The sequence below is a fragment of the Microtus oregoni genome, unplaced genomic scaffold (genome assembly GCF_018167655.1).
Source record: "Microtus oregoni isolate MIOR12 unplaced genomic scaffold, Mior012 000015F_ref0000493, whole genome shotgun sequence".
NCBI lineage: Eukaryota > Metazoa > Chordata > Mammalia > Rodentia > Cricetidae > Microtus > Microtus oregoni.
The window spans coordinates 46,550,884-46,565,824 of NW_024543074.1; the positions used below are offsets into that span (position 1 = coordinate 46,550,884).

The 14,941-nt window shown below is 48.6% G+C and overlaps 1 protein-coding gene across 3 annotated transcripts; it reads left to right on the plus strand.

Annotated features, from left to right (window-relative positions):
• Positions 1-14,561, plus strand: Rmnd5b (required for meiotic nuclear division 5 homolog B). Of its 3 annotated transcripts, none has more exons than XM_041665276.1 (10): positions 1-294; positions 7,252-7,398; positions 9,421-9,566; positions 9,683-9,823; positions 10,747-10,847; positions 11,148-11,314; positions 12,373-12,538; positions 13,668-13,770; positions 13,863-14,017; positions 14,104-14,561. In XM_041665276.1, the coding sequence occupies exons 1-10, from the start codon at positions 117-119 to the stop codon at positions 14,165-14,167; spliced, it is 1,368 nt and encodes a 455-aa protein (XP_041521210.1). In that variant the 5' UTR covers positions 1-116; the 3' UTR covers positions 14,168-14,561. The 3 variants fall into 3 exon arrangements, with proteins under 3 accessions (XP_041521210.1, XP_041521211.1, XP_041521213.1); XM_041665277.1 differs by having other exon boundaries at positions 1-287; positions 7,248-7,398; XM_041665279.1 differs by having other exon boundaries at positions 163-294; positions 7,248-7,398.
• Positions 14,562-14,941: the final 380 nt, after the last annotated feature.

Below are 14,941 nucleotides of genomic sequence, written 5' to 3' on the forward strand. Positions count from 1 at the left end.
TCCGCACTCTGGGCAAAGTCACGGGCCAGACGGGACAGGCTCCTCACGCTTCCCGACAACGCGCATGGGCGAGTCCGGACCCACCCGAGGGGCAACCGCCGCGCCTTCCGGTTCCGATGACAGCGGCGCCGGAAGCCGGCTGGGCTGCAGGACTAGGTGACAGCCTGCGGGCTCCGGGTCCCGGGGTGCGGGGCGCCCCGACCAAAGCCCGGAGCAGTCGTCGGCCGCACCGTCCAAGGACTGGTGGAGTCGCCTCGACTCAGACGCCTCCCAGTGCACCTGACAGGGTCAGAGGTAACCAACCGCGGGCGGTGGAGTCCTGGCGGGGTACCGCAGGAGGGTCTCTGGAAGGCTGAGTAGGAGTTTGACAGTCTTCTGCACCGTAATGCGGGTGAAGTCCGGGTCGTGGCAGTCCCCTAGGGTAAACTGTGGACTTTCCCATTCTTTTAGTTTTAGGTGAAGGAATTACTATTTGAAACTTTCTAATATTAATAGAGACATGATTTGTTTGAGGGTAAAGTACAGGGCATTAGATGTGGTCTGGAAAAATGACACTTGTGTCGAGACCTAAATAAGGAGCTAGCTCTGGGAAGAGGTAAAGAGTTTCAGCAGAGGGTGGCGGCAGAAATAACCTGGGTGGACCGTGAACAGAAAGGCCGGTGGTGGAAGAGTAGGTAAGTGAGGGCGAGAGGGATGAGAATGAGGAGCTTGTTTTGTTGTTGTCTTTTGAGGGAGGGTCTCCTATAGCCCAGGATGGCCTGGAGCTTGCTTGCTTGCTTGCTTCCTTCCTTCCTTCCTTTGCCTGGAGCTTCTCTTTCTTTTCTTTCCTTTCCTCCCTCCCTCCCCCCCCCCTTTTTTTTTAAAGATTTATTTAAGTATACAGTGGTCTGCCTGTATGCATGCCTACAGGCCAGATGATGGCACCAGATCCCATTACAGGTGGTTGTGAGCCACCATGTGGTTGCTGGGAATTGAACTCAGGACCTTTGGAAGAGCAAGCAGTGCTCTTAACCACTGAGCCATCTCTCCAGCTCCCCCCCCCCTCTTTTTTTTTTGAGACAGGGTTTACTCTGTAGCTTTGTAGCCTGTCCTGAAACTAGCACTTGTAGACTAGTCTGGCCTCGAACTCACAGAGATCCTCCTGCCTCTGCCACCACCACCTGGCAGTCTGGAGCTTCCTAAGTAGACCAGGCTGGCCACGGACTCACAAAGATGCACCTACTTCTGCCTCTCAAATGATGGAGGGAGGCCGGGTGGTGGTGATGCACTCCTTTAATCCCAGCACTTGGGAGGCAGAGGCAGGCGGATCTCTGTGAGTTCGAGACCAGCCTGGTCTACAAGAGCTAGTTCCAGGACAGGCTCCAAAACCACAGAGAAACCCTGTCTTGAAAAACCAAAAAAAAAAAAAAAAAAAAAGATGGAGGGATTAAAGTCATGCATCACCACACCCACCCTCAGATTGGTTGATTTATTATTAGTTTATTTGTTAATATTTATTTATTTATTTATTTATTTATTTATTTTGGTTTTTCGAGACAGGGTTTCTCTGTGGTTTTGGAGCCTGTCCTGGAACTAGCTCTTGTAGACCAGGCTGGTCTCGAACTCACAGAGATCCACCTGCCTCTGCCTCCCGAGTGCTGGGATTAAAGGCGTGCGCCACCACCGCCCGGCTGTTAATATTTATTAATTTAGTAATATTTATTATTTTTTGTTTTATTTATTTACTTATTTATTTTGGGACAATGTTTCTTCACATAGCCTTAGCTGTTCTGGAATTCACTCTGCAGACCAGGCTGGCCTGGAACTCACAGAGATCTTCGTTTACCTCCACCCCCTGAGTGCTGAAGTTAGAGGTACGAGCCACCACACAACACAACAGATTTTTAATTTTTTAAAAAAACTTTTATGTGGGGGCTGGAGAGATGGCTCAGTGGTTAAGAGCTTTGCCTGTTCTTCCAAAGGTCCTGAATTCAATTCCCAGCAACCACATGGTAGCTCACAACCATCTGTAAAGAGGTCTGGTGCCCTCTTCTGGCCTGCAGCATGCACACAGAGAGAATATTGTATGCATAATAAATAAATAAATATTTAAAAAAAAACTTTTATGTGCATGGGTCTGGTTTTGCCTGCATGTGTGTGTACCACGTGAATGCAGTCTCGGTAGAGAGCTTTGGAAGGGCCTCTGGAACTGGAGTTACGAGGAGGTTGTTGGCTGCCATGTGGGTGCTGGGAAAGGAAGCTGGATCCTCTGCAAGAGCAACAAGTGCTCCTAGACACTGAGCATCTCTAACCCCTGAAGTGGGATTTTAAAACATTTCCTTCATCTCTTTCTGCCCACTGGGAGCTTTCGATTCCCAAAGGCTAGGGAATGGAGGTGCTGTTTGATCAGCTAGGGCTTACTCAGTCTTGTGGTGGGTGGCCCAGGCCTAGTCTCCAGGCTTCACGTAACAGGTAGTCTAGTGGGGGGGGGGCATGTGAAGAAGCAGTTAGAGGGATGATTCAGGTCTGTGATGCAGAGAAGGAGGCTGTACGAGGGAGCTGGCTCAGTGAGCAGAAGCCTGAGGATCCCTGGAACATGCAGTGTAAGAAGGTGGTGTGACCGGATGGTAGCACATGCCTTTAATACAGCAGGTGCCACAAGCACTTTACCAACGGAGCTCATCTTCTCAGCCCCCGTCCTCAGCTCTTTAATTCTTTTATTCATTCATTTATTTATTTACTTTTGTGGGTAGCAGGGTGTACTTTCTCACTAGCCCAGGTTGGCCAGGCACTAACAGTGATTGTTCTGCCTATTCCTCCCCATTACTGAAATTAAAGGTATATACCCACCACAACTGGCTCTCTTCAGCTTTAAAATGTATGTGTTTATTTATTATTGGGGGCGGGCCTGAATGCCCTGGCAGACATTTGTCAGTCAGAGGAGAGCTTTGTGGCGTCCTTCCTCTTCCCGTCTGTGGGTCCCATGTGGTTCCAGGGATCATATTCAGGTCACCAGACACACTCTTTCCCCGCTGAGACATTTACCTGGCCCATCCTCAGCCTTTCTCGTAGTTTCCTTCATGGCTTCCCTCTGTTGAGGGTCCTGGTATCAGTTGGTATCTGACAGGGCCAGATTTGACCCTCGTGAGATCCTGTCCTTGAGTTGATAAATGTGGTTCTGGTATCCAGACATCACACACACACACACACTTCCTTTCCTGCCAGGCCTGCGACCTGCTTTGCTGGTCCTGTTGTGTCAAGTACTTAAGGAGAGGGCCTCGGCTTAGAGCCAGAATCCAGGCTTCCTCTGTTCCCACTCCTCCACTTCCCAGAGCTATGGCCTTGGGATGTTTATTTTTATCTTTCCCTGTCTCATTTGCTCAGCTGCGAAGTGGGTCTAATAACTGTCCCTACCTCATGGTGCTGTGAGAATGGAGGGATGCGTTAATGGGTGAAGTCACCGGAGCAGAGCCTGAAGCAGAATGAGCCTCTGGGGAATGTTAGTTAGTACCAAGCAAAATAATGAGATCATTTTAAATGGGAGTCCCTATTACATTTCACCTATACTATTTTATAACTGTTGAGCTTGGTTTTGGAGCTGTGACATCTGGACACTGTGGTTACAAGTTCTAGTGTGTATGGGACTATTAGTCAAGGCCCAGCACTTTCCTGTCATGTGTCCCCATCTGGGAGGGAGAAAGTGACTTTAAAGTGAGGCTGAGATGGTAAAGCCAAGATGGGACTAGGAGAGTGCAGGAAGTGGGAAGATCTCGGGGTCACCATGGACACTGGCTTCTTGTGATGCCATTCTTTTGGGTAGCTGGCTACATTGACCCCTTTAGAGGGACACATAACTCAGTCCTCTTATTTCTAGTCCTGTGTGTGGGTGCAGAAGATCTACTCTGTTGCCAGCATTCTGAGGATTAGCTGTGTATTCCATGTCACAGGTTACTTAAAAAGGAGGGGACAGTGGCGAGCAACTTTAATCCCAGCACCTGGGACTCAGAGGCAAGCAGATCTGAATTACAGGACAGCCAGGGCTACTCAGAGAAACTCTGTCTTGAGAAAAAAAGGGGGCATTGGAGCAGAGTGGAGAGGGTTAGGAGGAGCCCACAGTGAGGAGGAGGTGGAGTACAGCGTCAGTTTTGGGCTGGGCCACTGGCTCAGTGTTGCTTGCTATACAAGCATAAGGACCTGAGTTTGAATCGCCAGAACCCATGTAAAGCCGGGCATGGTTAAGGATAACTAAAAAGCCTAGCATTCCATTTCTTTTTCTTTTTTTGTTTTTGTTTGTTTTGTTTTGTTTTTTTCCAGACAGGGCTTCTCTATGTATCCTTGGCTGTCCTGGAACTCACTCTGTAGACCAGGCTGTCCCAGGCTGTCCTCAAACTCACAGATCCACCTGCCTCTGCCTCCCGAGTGCTAGGATCAAAGGCGTGTGCTACCACTGCCTGGCCCAGCATTCCATTTCTACAGTGAGATGGAAGGCAGAACTAATTATCACTGAAGGCTTTCAAGCCAGCTAGACTGAACTACGCAGTGGTGAAGAACAGAGAAGATAGAAGGTGAGGACTGACACCCAAGGCCATCCTCTGACCTCCAGTACCCACACTGTAGCATGCACATATGTGCCTGTACTCAGAAGCATGCATCTGTGCAATACACATCATACATAAATCCCACCCTCTCTCCCGCCTTCTCTCCCCCTCTCTCTCTCTCTCTCTCTCTCTCTCTCTCTCTCTCTCTCTCTCTCTTTCTCCATGCATCATTGAGCAAGAAAGCATCTGGTGTGGCAGGGAGGCAGGCCTCAGTATTCATCACTCAGTGTTCAGAGCCAAGGGTACAGAGTCAGAGCGAAGGGAGCCAGGTAGGTGAGGCCAGGACCAGCTGCTGTGACAGCTGGGGAGTTGGTCTGGAGGACTCAACCAGGGAGAAGCCAGAAGCAACCAGCTGACCTTCCTTTTTGGCCAGAGACTTAGCAAGCAAGTGTAGCATCTTTCTGCTTGTCCCAAGCCAAAACAATCATGTTCCAGGGCCTGGAGCTGTGAGAGCAAGGGTTCTAGTTGTCCAGATACAAGGAGCTTTCAGTAGGCGACTAACAGGGTAGGCCCCTCCAGCCTGCAGAGTTGGCAGTTATTCCTGAAGCTTCACTTAGAATTAACAGCCATTCAAGGACTACCTTCATGGCTTATCTCCCTACAGTACATGAAAAACCAGTTCCACAAACTGGAAGAGGTGGCCACAGTGAATAAATATATGAGTTACATGCAACACGAGCCTGGGTTTTTCTGCCACATGGCCTGCTAGGTCCAGTCTTTTTTTTTGGGGGGGGGGGGTTCGAGACAGGGTTTCTCTGTAGCTTTGGTGCCTGTCCCTGAACTAGCTCTTGTAGACCAGGCTGGCCTCGAACTCCCAGAGATCCACCTGCCTCTGCCTACCGAGTGCTGGGATTAAAGGCGTGCGCCACCACCACCTGGCTAGGTCCAGTCTTCTGATTAAGAAAGGAAGTGAGGGTTGTCAAAGGTTCAGTCTCTGAAGCGTTTGCCCTTTAGGACCCAGAAGTATGCCAGCTGTTAGGGCTGGAGAGAGAGCACTGGCTGCATTTCTAGAAGGCCCAGGTTTGATTTCCCAGCATCCACAAGGTAGCTCATAACTACCTGTAAGGAGATCTAGTGCCCTCCTCTTGATTCTGCAGGCACTGCACATACATGGTACACATATGTATGTTTTTCTGTTGTCAGTGACTGCACCTGAATCTACTGATATTTTAACTATCATCTGTGCCCTTGCAGCCCCGCAGTCAGCACCCCACACCGCTCAGACTGAGGCTTGGGGGGACTTCCTTTCCAACAGGTACCGGCTCAGCCACTAAATGTAGGTTTTAACTAAGTCTGTATAGTTCTATTTACCAATAAAGACTTTGGAGTCAGATATTGCGGTGAAAACCTGCTAGATCAGAGAAGCCAGAAGCAACCAGCTGACCTTCCTTTTTGGGCAGAGACTTAGCAAGCAAGTGTAGCATCTCTCTACTCCTCCCAAACCAAAAGAAGACTTCAGATCTCTAAGTCCCTCCCTATTCCTTCTTGTGAGTCTCTCGACCCATATTCCTAGCTTCTCCGTCCTCTCTGTGGCTAATTCCAGTAAAGTAGTCACTGGCTCAGTCTCCTGATCCAAGATTAATTTTATAAACATAGTCTTGCAGTTTCACAGTGCAATCAAATATCCTGCAACACATATGTATGTACATGAAGCAAAACACATAAAACACATAAAATGATAAAGTAATTTGCCTGGCAGTGGTAGCACACACTTTTAGTCCCAGTACTCAAGAGGCAGAGGCAGGAGGATCTCTGAGTTTGCGGCCAGTCTGGTCTATAAAGCAAGTACCAAGACAGCCAGGGCTACACAGAGAAACCCTGTCTCCTGGGGGGAAAATGTAAAGAAATGCTGGGTATGGTGGTTCATGCTCATGCTTGTAATCTCAGCACTAGGGAGCTGGAGACCAGTGGGCCCCTGGGGCTCATTGACTAGCCAGTCTGACCCAATTGTTGAGCTCCAGACCAGTGAGACCCTGTCTAAAAAGTAAACAGCCTTCTTGCGAATGACACTTAAGGTTGCTCTGTACATTAAAAAGTATTGGCTGGAAAGGTGGCTCAGTAGTCACAAGCTCTTGCTGCTCCTTCATAGGTCCAGTTTGGTTTCCAGCACCCACATGGAGCAGTTCTCCAGCCCCAAGAGATCTGAAGCCCAATTCTGACCTACTCTGACACCCACATGCACACACATAAGTAATAATCTTTTAAAGAGGTGTGTATTGAGCTGAGCAGTGTGGCCCACACCTTTAATCCTAGTAGAGGCATGCAGAATCTCGGCGAGTTTAAGGCCATCCTGATCTACAAATCAAGGAGTTCCAGAAACCTTGTCTTGAAAACCAAACCAAAAAAAAAAAAAAGTGTATATTGTGTGTGGGGTGGGCAGGACAAAGATAACAGGGCAAAAAGTTCAAGACAGTAATTTTCTTTATTTTTGTTTTTTGAGACAGGCAGGGTTTCTCTGTGTAACAGCCCTGGCTAGTCCTGTAACTTGCTTTGTAGACCAGGTTAGCCTCGAACTCCAGCCTTCATTGTCCACTAGACACCTCAGTGAGGTTGGCTCAGAAGCACTTTGTTTAGCAGGGCACTGATATTTTACTCAGGAGTGGTGAGGGACCTGAAGAAATGCTGCGGAGTCACCCACACACATTGGCCTGACCCAGTTCACTTCACTAGGCAGAGGCCATCATGGAGCAGTGTGCGTGTGTGGAGAGGGAGCTCGACAAAGTCCTGCACAAGTTCCTGACCTATGGGCAACACTGCGAGCAGAGCCTGGAGGAACTGCTGCACTATGTGGGCCAGCTGAGGGCCGAGTTGGCCAGTGCAGGTGGGTGATATTCCCTAGGGATCATGTAGCCCTGGGCTACTGACTGGGTGGTAGAGTCTTGGACATGCATCTCTATGCTTTCTTGAAGGTGGCAAAGAAAGCCTCAGCTTGTTCAGAAAATTACTTTGACCTTTTCTTTCTTTTTTTGTTTTTCAAGACAGGGTTTCTCTGGACATTTTCTTTTCAACTAACTTTTTTGTTGTTGTTGTTGTTTTGTTTTTTCCAAGACAGGGTTTCTCTTTTTTTTTTTTAAAAAAAAAAAAAGATTTATTTATTTATTATGTATACAATATTCCTTCCATGTATGCTTGCAGGCCAGAAGGGGACACCAGATCTCATAACATATGGTTGTGAGCCACCATGTGGTTGCTGGGAATTTGAACTTAGGACCTCTGGAAGAGCAGTTAGTGCTCTTAACCGCTGACCCACAGGGTTTCTCTATGTTGCTTTGCAACTACTTTTACTTTTAATTTACTTTGGGGGTAATAATGTCCCCAGGTTTTATTTCTATTGTGAATGATTAATGTCATTATCCTACTGTGTGCATGTATGACATCCTGTACCTGTTAGTGGACAGACACTGGGTTGTTTCTACCTCTTGGCTAACTTGAAGAATGCTAGGAAGAGTATTCACACTGTGTGTACATATTTGTTTCTCCTGGAAGTGGAATTGCTGTGTACATGGTAATTCTGAGTTTAACTTGACGGTTCACAGGAAAGCCTGTGTACATCCAATACACAAAATAAGAGAACACACAGGAGTCAAGTCAGCATTCACAGCAACATAGAATTTTATGGCTGAGAAAATGAAATCACCAGAGTCCTGGCCTATGGGCTCAAGAGATGGCTCAGCAAGTAAATGGCACCTGCTGCCAAGCCCGATGGGACCCACATGGTGCAAGGAGAGAGCTCACTCATGAAAGCTGTCATCTGACTTCCAGGGTACATCCTAGCACACATGCGGGTCATGGTTCCCCACCCCCCCACCTACATGCAATTAACTAAACAGATTTGTTTGTTTGAGACAATTTTTCTTTATATTGTGCTGGCTGTCCTAGAACTCACAGAGATCCACCTGCTTTCGCCTCCCAAGTGCTGTGATTAAAGGTGTATGCCATGCCCAGCATTTTTGGGGTTGGTTGTTTGTTTGAGACAGGGTTTCTCCATGTTGTAGTCCTTGATGTCCTGGAACTTGCTTTGTAGACCAGGCTGACCTCGAACTCACAGAGATCTGCCTGCCTCTGCCTCCCGAGTGCTGGATTTAAAAAAAAAAGGTATACGGCTGGAGAGATGGCTCAGTGGTTAAGAGCATTGCCTGCTCTTCCAGAGGTCCTGTCAATTTCCTGCAACCACATGGTGGCTCACATCCATCTGTAAAGAGGTCTAGTGCCCTCTTCTGGCCTGCAGACATGCACACAGACAGAATATTATATACATAATAAATAATTTTTTTAAAAAAAAAAGTATATGCGGGCTGGAGAGATGGCTCAGAGGTTAAAAGCACTGGATGCTCTTTCCAGAGGTCCTGAGTTCAATTCCCAGCAACCACATGGTGGCTCACAACCATCTGTACTGAGATCTGGCGCCATGTTCTTACATGCGGACATACATCGAGGCAGAAAGTTGTATAAATAAATAAATCTTTAAAAAAAAAGGTATATGCCATTACCATCTGGCTAAAATGTTAAAAACTTAAAAATAAATAAGCATACTGCCTTGTTCTACTTGGCCACTTCCCAAGTTTCACATTATACAATAGCTTAGCACTCTTGAATCAGAGACAGGAGGATCTCTGTGAGTTAGAGGCCAGCTTGGTCTATATAGTAAGTTCCAGGACAGCCAGAGATATATAGTGAGATCCAAAAAAAGAAGTAGCTGACCATAGACTGGAAGTAGGTATTTACTTCTGACACGCAGGGCTGTCTTCTGGGCCACCACACGGGCTTGGAGGAGGAAGTAGAAGGTCTGCTGCAGAAGCAGGTCTTAGGACCTGCCTCCTGACCCAGTCTGCTGTCTTCACAGCTCTCCAGGGGACCCCTCTCTCAGCTACCCTCTCCCTTGTAATGTCCCAGTGCTGTCGAAAAATCAAAGACACAGTCCAGAAACTAGCTTCAGACCATAAGGACATTCATAGCAGCGTCTCCCGAGTGGGCAAAGCCATTGACAGGGTGAGTGTGTGGGTGGCCCAGGGTCTAGGGGTGGGAACACTGCAGAGTAATGTGTGCTGGTTTGGCAGGAGCACAGTGTAAGTGCCTGAGTCACAGACCCATCTCTCCTCTGTCAGAACTTTGACTCTGAGATCTGCGGTGTAGTCTCAGATGCTGTGTGGGACTCCCGTGAAAAGCAGCAGCAGATCCTGCAGATGGCCATTGTGGAGCACCTGTACCAGCAGGGCATGCTCAGTGTAGCTGAGGAGCTGTGCCAGGTAATGTCGGCTGTGGCGGCACAAGGGCACCTGTCTGTCTTGGTGTTTGAGATGGTCTTGCTTATGTAACCCATCCTGGCCTCCCTGTTACCTTCCCGCCTCAGTCTCCTAAATCCTGGGACTCTGGGTGTGCACACCACCACGCCCAGCCAATTTCATCATCTGCTAGTTTTCTTTCCCACCCGATATTCTTGACTATTTTTGTTTTGTTGTTGAGAAATGCATGGAACTCACTATGTAGGCCACAAACTCACTATGCTGGCCTCAAACTCAAAGAGATCCTCCTGCCTCTCAACATGCTGATACCACACCTTGTCTCTTATGTTTCTGAGCTAAGGTCTGGCTGTATGGCCAAGGCTGGCCTCCAACTGGTCATCCTCCCTTCTTCTCTCAAGGGCTGGGATTGCTTGCAGCTGCGCCCGGCCCTCCCATAGGCCTAGCCACTGACATTCTTTATATTTATTTTAGAAAGGAACTTGGTCTTGGTCTCCCTACACAAAACAGGAGGTAAATCTAAGTGTATCTGAAAAAAACAAAGTTACTGATTTCTAGTTAGAATTGGTTGCTTGCCAGGGCGTGAAGCCAAGGCGCTTTTTTTTTTTTATTTAGGGGATTAAGCACAAGTTAGGTGTTAAACACACAGGGAGCAGGAGACTCTGCCTTAATGTAATTAAGCAGATTAAAAGTAATCTCTCACTGTGCCATTTAGTGCCAGGCCTGGGGACTTCCTGCAGTGGAGGGAAAGGGTCCTTTACTGTGACTGACCAATGATGATGCTTAGCCTCAAGTTGGGCACTGAACAGGGGCTCATGCTATAGGCAGACAGCTCCTCTGGCAAACATTACCTTTTCTTAGCCAACCTTTAGCTGATGAAGTTTTATTACGGGCAGAATTTTGGAGACACTACTTTCCATCTCCCCTAGGAATCAACATTGAATGTGGACCTGGACTTCAAGCAGCCCTTCTTGGAGTTGAATCGGATCTTGGAAGCTCTACATGAGCAAGACCTGGGACCTGCACTGGAGTAAGGGTGCCCACAGTGGGGCTTGCCTGTGGTCATCTCACCTAGATATGCCTATCTTTTATTTATTTTTATTTTATGAGCATTGGTATTTCGCCTGCATTTGTCTGTTTGAAGGTCTCAGGTCCTCTGGAACTGGAGCTACCATATGGGTGCTGGGAATTGAACCTGGGTCCCCTGGAAGAATAGTCAATGCTCTTAACTGCTGAGCCTTCTCTCCGGCCCTGACTTGTCTTAGGGATTCACATTGTCCTTTAGGGTCCTCTATAGCACCACCCCCGGCACTGTGTTCTTTCTCCCCAGATGGGCTGTCTCCCATCGGCAGCGCCTGCTGGAGCTCAACAGCTCCCTGGAGTTCAAGCTGCACCGGTTGTACTTTATCCGCCTCCTGGCTGGTGGCCCCGAGAAGCAGCTGGAGGCCCTCAGCTATGCCCGGCACTTCCAGCCCTTTGCTCGGCTGCACCAGAGAGGTAAGTGCCCAAGGTGCTGGGAGATAGGGGTTAGGCTCCAGCCAATGTCTGGACATGTCAGGTAGCCTGTCCTTGTACCCACAAACAATTCTGTTTACCAGAAAGATGGCTCCCCACAATTCAGAAACTTTTGATCCTCTTTTGCCTCTAAAGTGAGGTCTAAATCAGAGGCAGAGCTGAGGCAGGAAGACCAACCACCTCAGTCTCAGAGTTTAGGCTAGCATGGTAACAGTAAGACCCTGACTCAAGAATTAAAGACCAGCCGGGCGATGGTGGCGCACGCCTTTAATCCCAGCACTCGGGAGGCAGAGGCAGGCGGATCTCTGTGAGTTCGAGACCAGCCTGGTCTACAGAGCTAGTTCCAGGACAGGCTCCAAAGCCACAGAGAAACCCTGTCTCGAAAAACCAAAAAAAAAAAAAAAAAAAAAGAATTAAAGACCAGCCAGGTGGATCTCTGTGAGTTCAAGGCCAGCCTGGTCTACTACCAAGTTTCAGGACAGCCAGGGCTACACAGAGAAACCCTGTCTTGGGAAGTGGGGGAAGGAAACAAATAAAAATATATAAAATAAAAATCACAAAACCAAAGCAGCAATTTTATTTTTTGTGGTTCTGGGGATAGAACCAGACTTCTCAGTATTTCATTACTGCTGACAACTGTTTTACTACTGAGACACCTCCCCATAAACAGCAGTTTTAGCTCTTCCTGTCTCCTGAAAGCTTCAAACCTGGATTTGCTGTTAAAGGGGAGAGGTCAGGCATAGTAGTGCCTGCCTTTAATCCCAGAACAGGAGCTGCAGAGAGATCTACATAGAGACCTGTCACAAAAGAAGCGGGGGAGGATTAGAGTGGGTGAGTGGAGACAAGTCTGCCAAGCAGAGGCTTGCTTGTGATGCAGTCGGAAAGCTGGAGACCTCACCATCCTACCTGCCTCCAAGTTGGCAGCAGGATGGAGATGCCACCTCCTATGCACGTTAGAAGGCTTTGCAGCCCTGTGGCTCCTTGGGCTATGGCGCAGAATCTCTGCCCTCCTCCCTGAGCTACTGTCCCATTCTTTGTAGAAATCCAGGTGATGATGGGCAGCCTGGTGTACCTGCGGCTGGGCTTGGAGAAGTCACCCTACTGCCATCTCTTAGACAACAGCCACTGGGCGGAGATCTGTGAGACCTTTACTCGGGATGCATGTTCCCTGCTGGGGCTTTCCGTGGAGTCCCCTCTCAGTGTCAGGTATGGCCCAGCCTCCTGCACACAGGAAAGGCATGGAGAACAACTGTGCTAACCCCGCCATGTGCTTCCACAAGCCTAAGCTGGCTTGCGTTCTCCCTTTAGATGGACAATGCTTGTCTTTATAGAGAGAGCCCACCACTCCTGCACATTAGGTACCCGTGGGAAACTACGCCATCCTCCCAGTAACTCAGCCACCCTCTCACAACTCACTGAAACACCACCTCCCTACATGGAGACTGGGATGCTAGGTAACATGCTTGAGTTGCTGCTTAACCTGGGCACTGCAGAGCTCTCAGCTCACTCCACAGCAGGCCCAAGTTAAAGTCCCGTTACCCCAGTTAACAGATAAGATGGAGTTTTGCCATGAGCTAACTTGCAGGGTTTCACAGGAACAAAGAACACCTAGAATGTCCCCAGAAACATTGTACCTTAGTGGACAGTTGTCATACTGTAGACAACAGGCTGCACTCACTTATGCTGTTGCTGTGGAGCGGTCACCACTGCCCCTAGAGATCTGTTGGGGAGGGCTGTACTGTACTCACAAACTGAGGTTCCTGGCAGTGGGCACACCGCTACCCTGTCATCTTGAGATTGACCTCATTTACAGATGTCATACTATGTACCATGTTTAACAGAGTTTGCTAAACTACAGGCTGGCTCTGGCCCCATTAAGAGCTTTCCGCTGTCTTGGACAAGCATTTCATCTGCTGGCTGTTTTCTATACTGGAGCCTTTCTAATTTTGGGGTGTATTAAAGCGAATACAGAGTTGAACATACTACGCTATGTATGTGGCTCTTTAGAAGTCTGGGAGCAGAAGAGATAGCTCAGGGATTAAGAGCACTTGCTGCGGACCTGAGTTTGGTTCCCAGTACCCACAAGATGGCTCACAGCTCTTACCTATAGTTCCAGGGGATTTGACCACACTCTTCAGGCCTGAGCATGCACGTGGTCCACATACATACATGTAAGCACACACTTGCACACATAAATTAAAATTAAATAATTCAAGGACTAGTCTGACTTCACACTACTTGAGAATTGTCTCCAGTTCTATTTGGGACAGTGTGCTGGTTCTGTTTGCTGGTTCCTGTGATCCCACTGCTTCAGCCCCTGCTCTCTGCTCCTCAGTTTCGCTTCCGGCTGTGTGGCGCTGCCGGTGCTGATGAACATCAAAGCTGTGATCGAACAGAGGCAGTGCACTGGTGTGTGGAGTCACAAGGATGAGCTGCCGGTAAGGCCAGGCTGGGGAGGCACCCAGAGGCAGGTGCTGGGGTGCACAACTCAGACAGGAAGTGGCTCTCAACCTTTTGCTGGCCTCCTCAGATTGAGATCGAGCTGGGCATGAAGTGCTGGTATCACTCCGTGTTTGCGTGCCCTATCCTGCGACAGCAGACCTCAGATTCCAACCCTCCCATCAAACTTCTCTGTGGCCACGTCATCTCCCGAGATGCACTCAACAAGCTCATCAATGGAGGAAAGTAAGTTCTCCCTGCCTGGCTCCATCCTAGCCTGGCTGCCCTGCCCTGCCCTGCCCTGCCCTGTTCTTCCTTCCCTTTCCTTGCAGGCTGAAGTGTCCCTACTGTCCCATGGAACAGAATCCAGCAGATGGGAAACGTATCATATTCTGATGGCAAGGAACTTTTGCTTGAAGGTGCTTCCACCCATGGGCCTTGATTTGCCTTGGTGAGGGGACTGACTTAAGTGGATGGTGACCAGCACTACCAAGAGGCCTGGCAGGCAGAGGCCAAGGCCTGAACCAGCCTACAATTCTTTGGCTGTGAGAGGGACTGGTGCTGTGTTCTACTGTCTTTCTGTTTACACTTGCCTCTGACTGAGCAGCCAAGGCTTTGCTATCGAAAACATTTTTCTACTCCTGGCATCAAGCCAGAGCTGACCAGCTGTGGCTCACCTCCTTCTGTACAGTCAACTGTACGTATGCATTCTCCACTGTAAATAGCCTACTAGAACTGAATGCCGTTTTATAACTTCGAACAAATATATTCACAGCCCTTCTCCTTCACTGATAAATGACTGCTTGCTACGTAAGGTACTGGGCATCACCTGGTGGCAGCATTACCATTCTAGCACCTCTGGTAGGGGGAAAACCTAGATGGCCAGCTGACCTGGGCAGGGTACTTTACCATATACCTGTGTAAGGGGACACAGGAAGAAGAAAGCTTGTAGTCCCAACCAGCTTGGAACCTCTGAGCTCAGATTCACCTGATTATTCCAGGGCGTTTGAACTAGGTTGTTGTGTCCTAATCCTGTGTGGGGCTTTTTATAGGCAGGAACTTGAAGCTAAAATGCTTCAAAGTCTTATCAGAGAACCTGGGGTTTTTAACTTATGTATGGGTGTTTTGCCTGCATGTATGTCTGTGCACCATGTGTCTGGTGCCCTTAAG

What these genes read in the sequence shown, in the direction of transcription:
- Rmnd5b (XM_041665276.1), top strand. Translation starts at nt 117, where the DNA reads ATGACAGCGGCGCCGGAAGCCGGCTGGGCTGCAGGACTAGGTGACAGC. An exon ending in GGCCGAGTTGGCCAGTGCAG is followed by an intron (nt 7,399 to 9,420) that starts GTGGGTGATATT and finishes CTGTCTTCACAG; the next exon opens with CTCTCCAGGGGACCCCTCTC. An exon ending in AAGCTCATCAATGGAGGAAA is followed by an intron (nt 14,018 to 14,103) that starts GTAAGTTCTCCC and finishes CTTTCCTTGCAG; the next exon opens with GCTGAAGTGTCCCTACTGTC.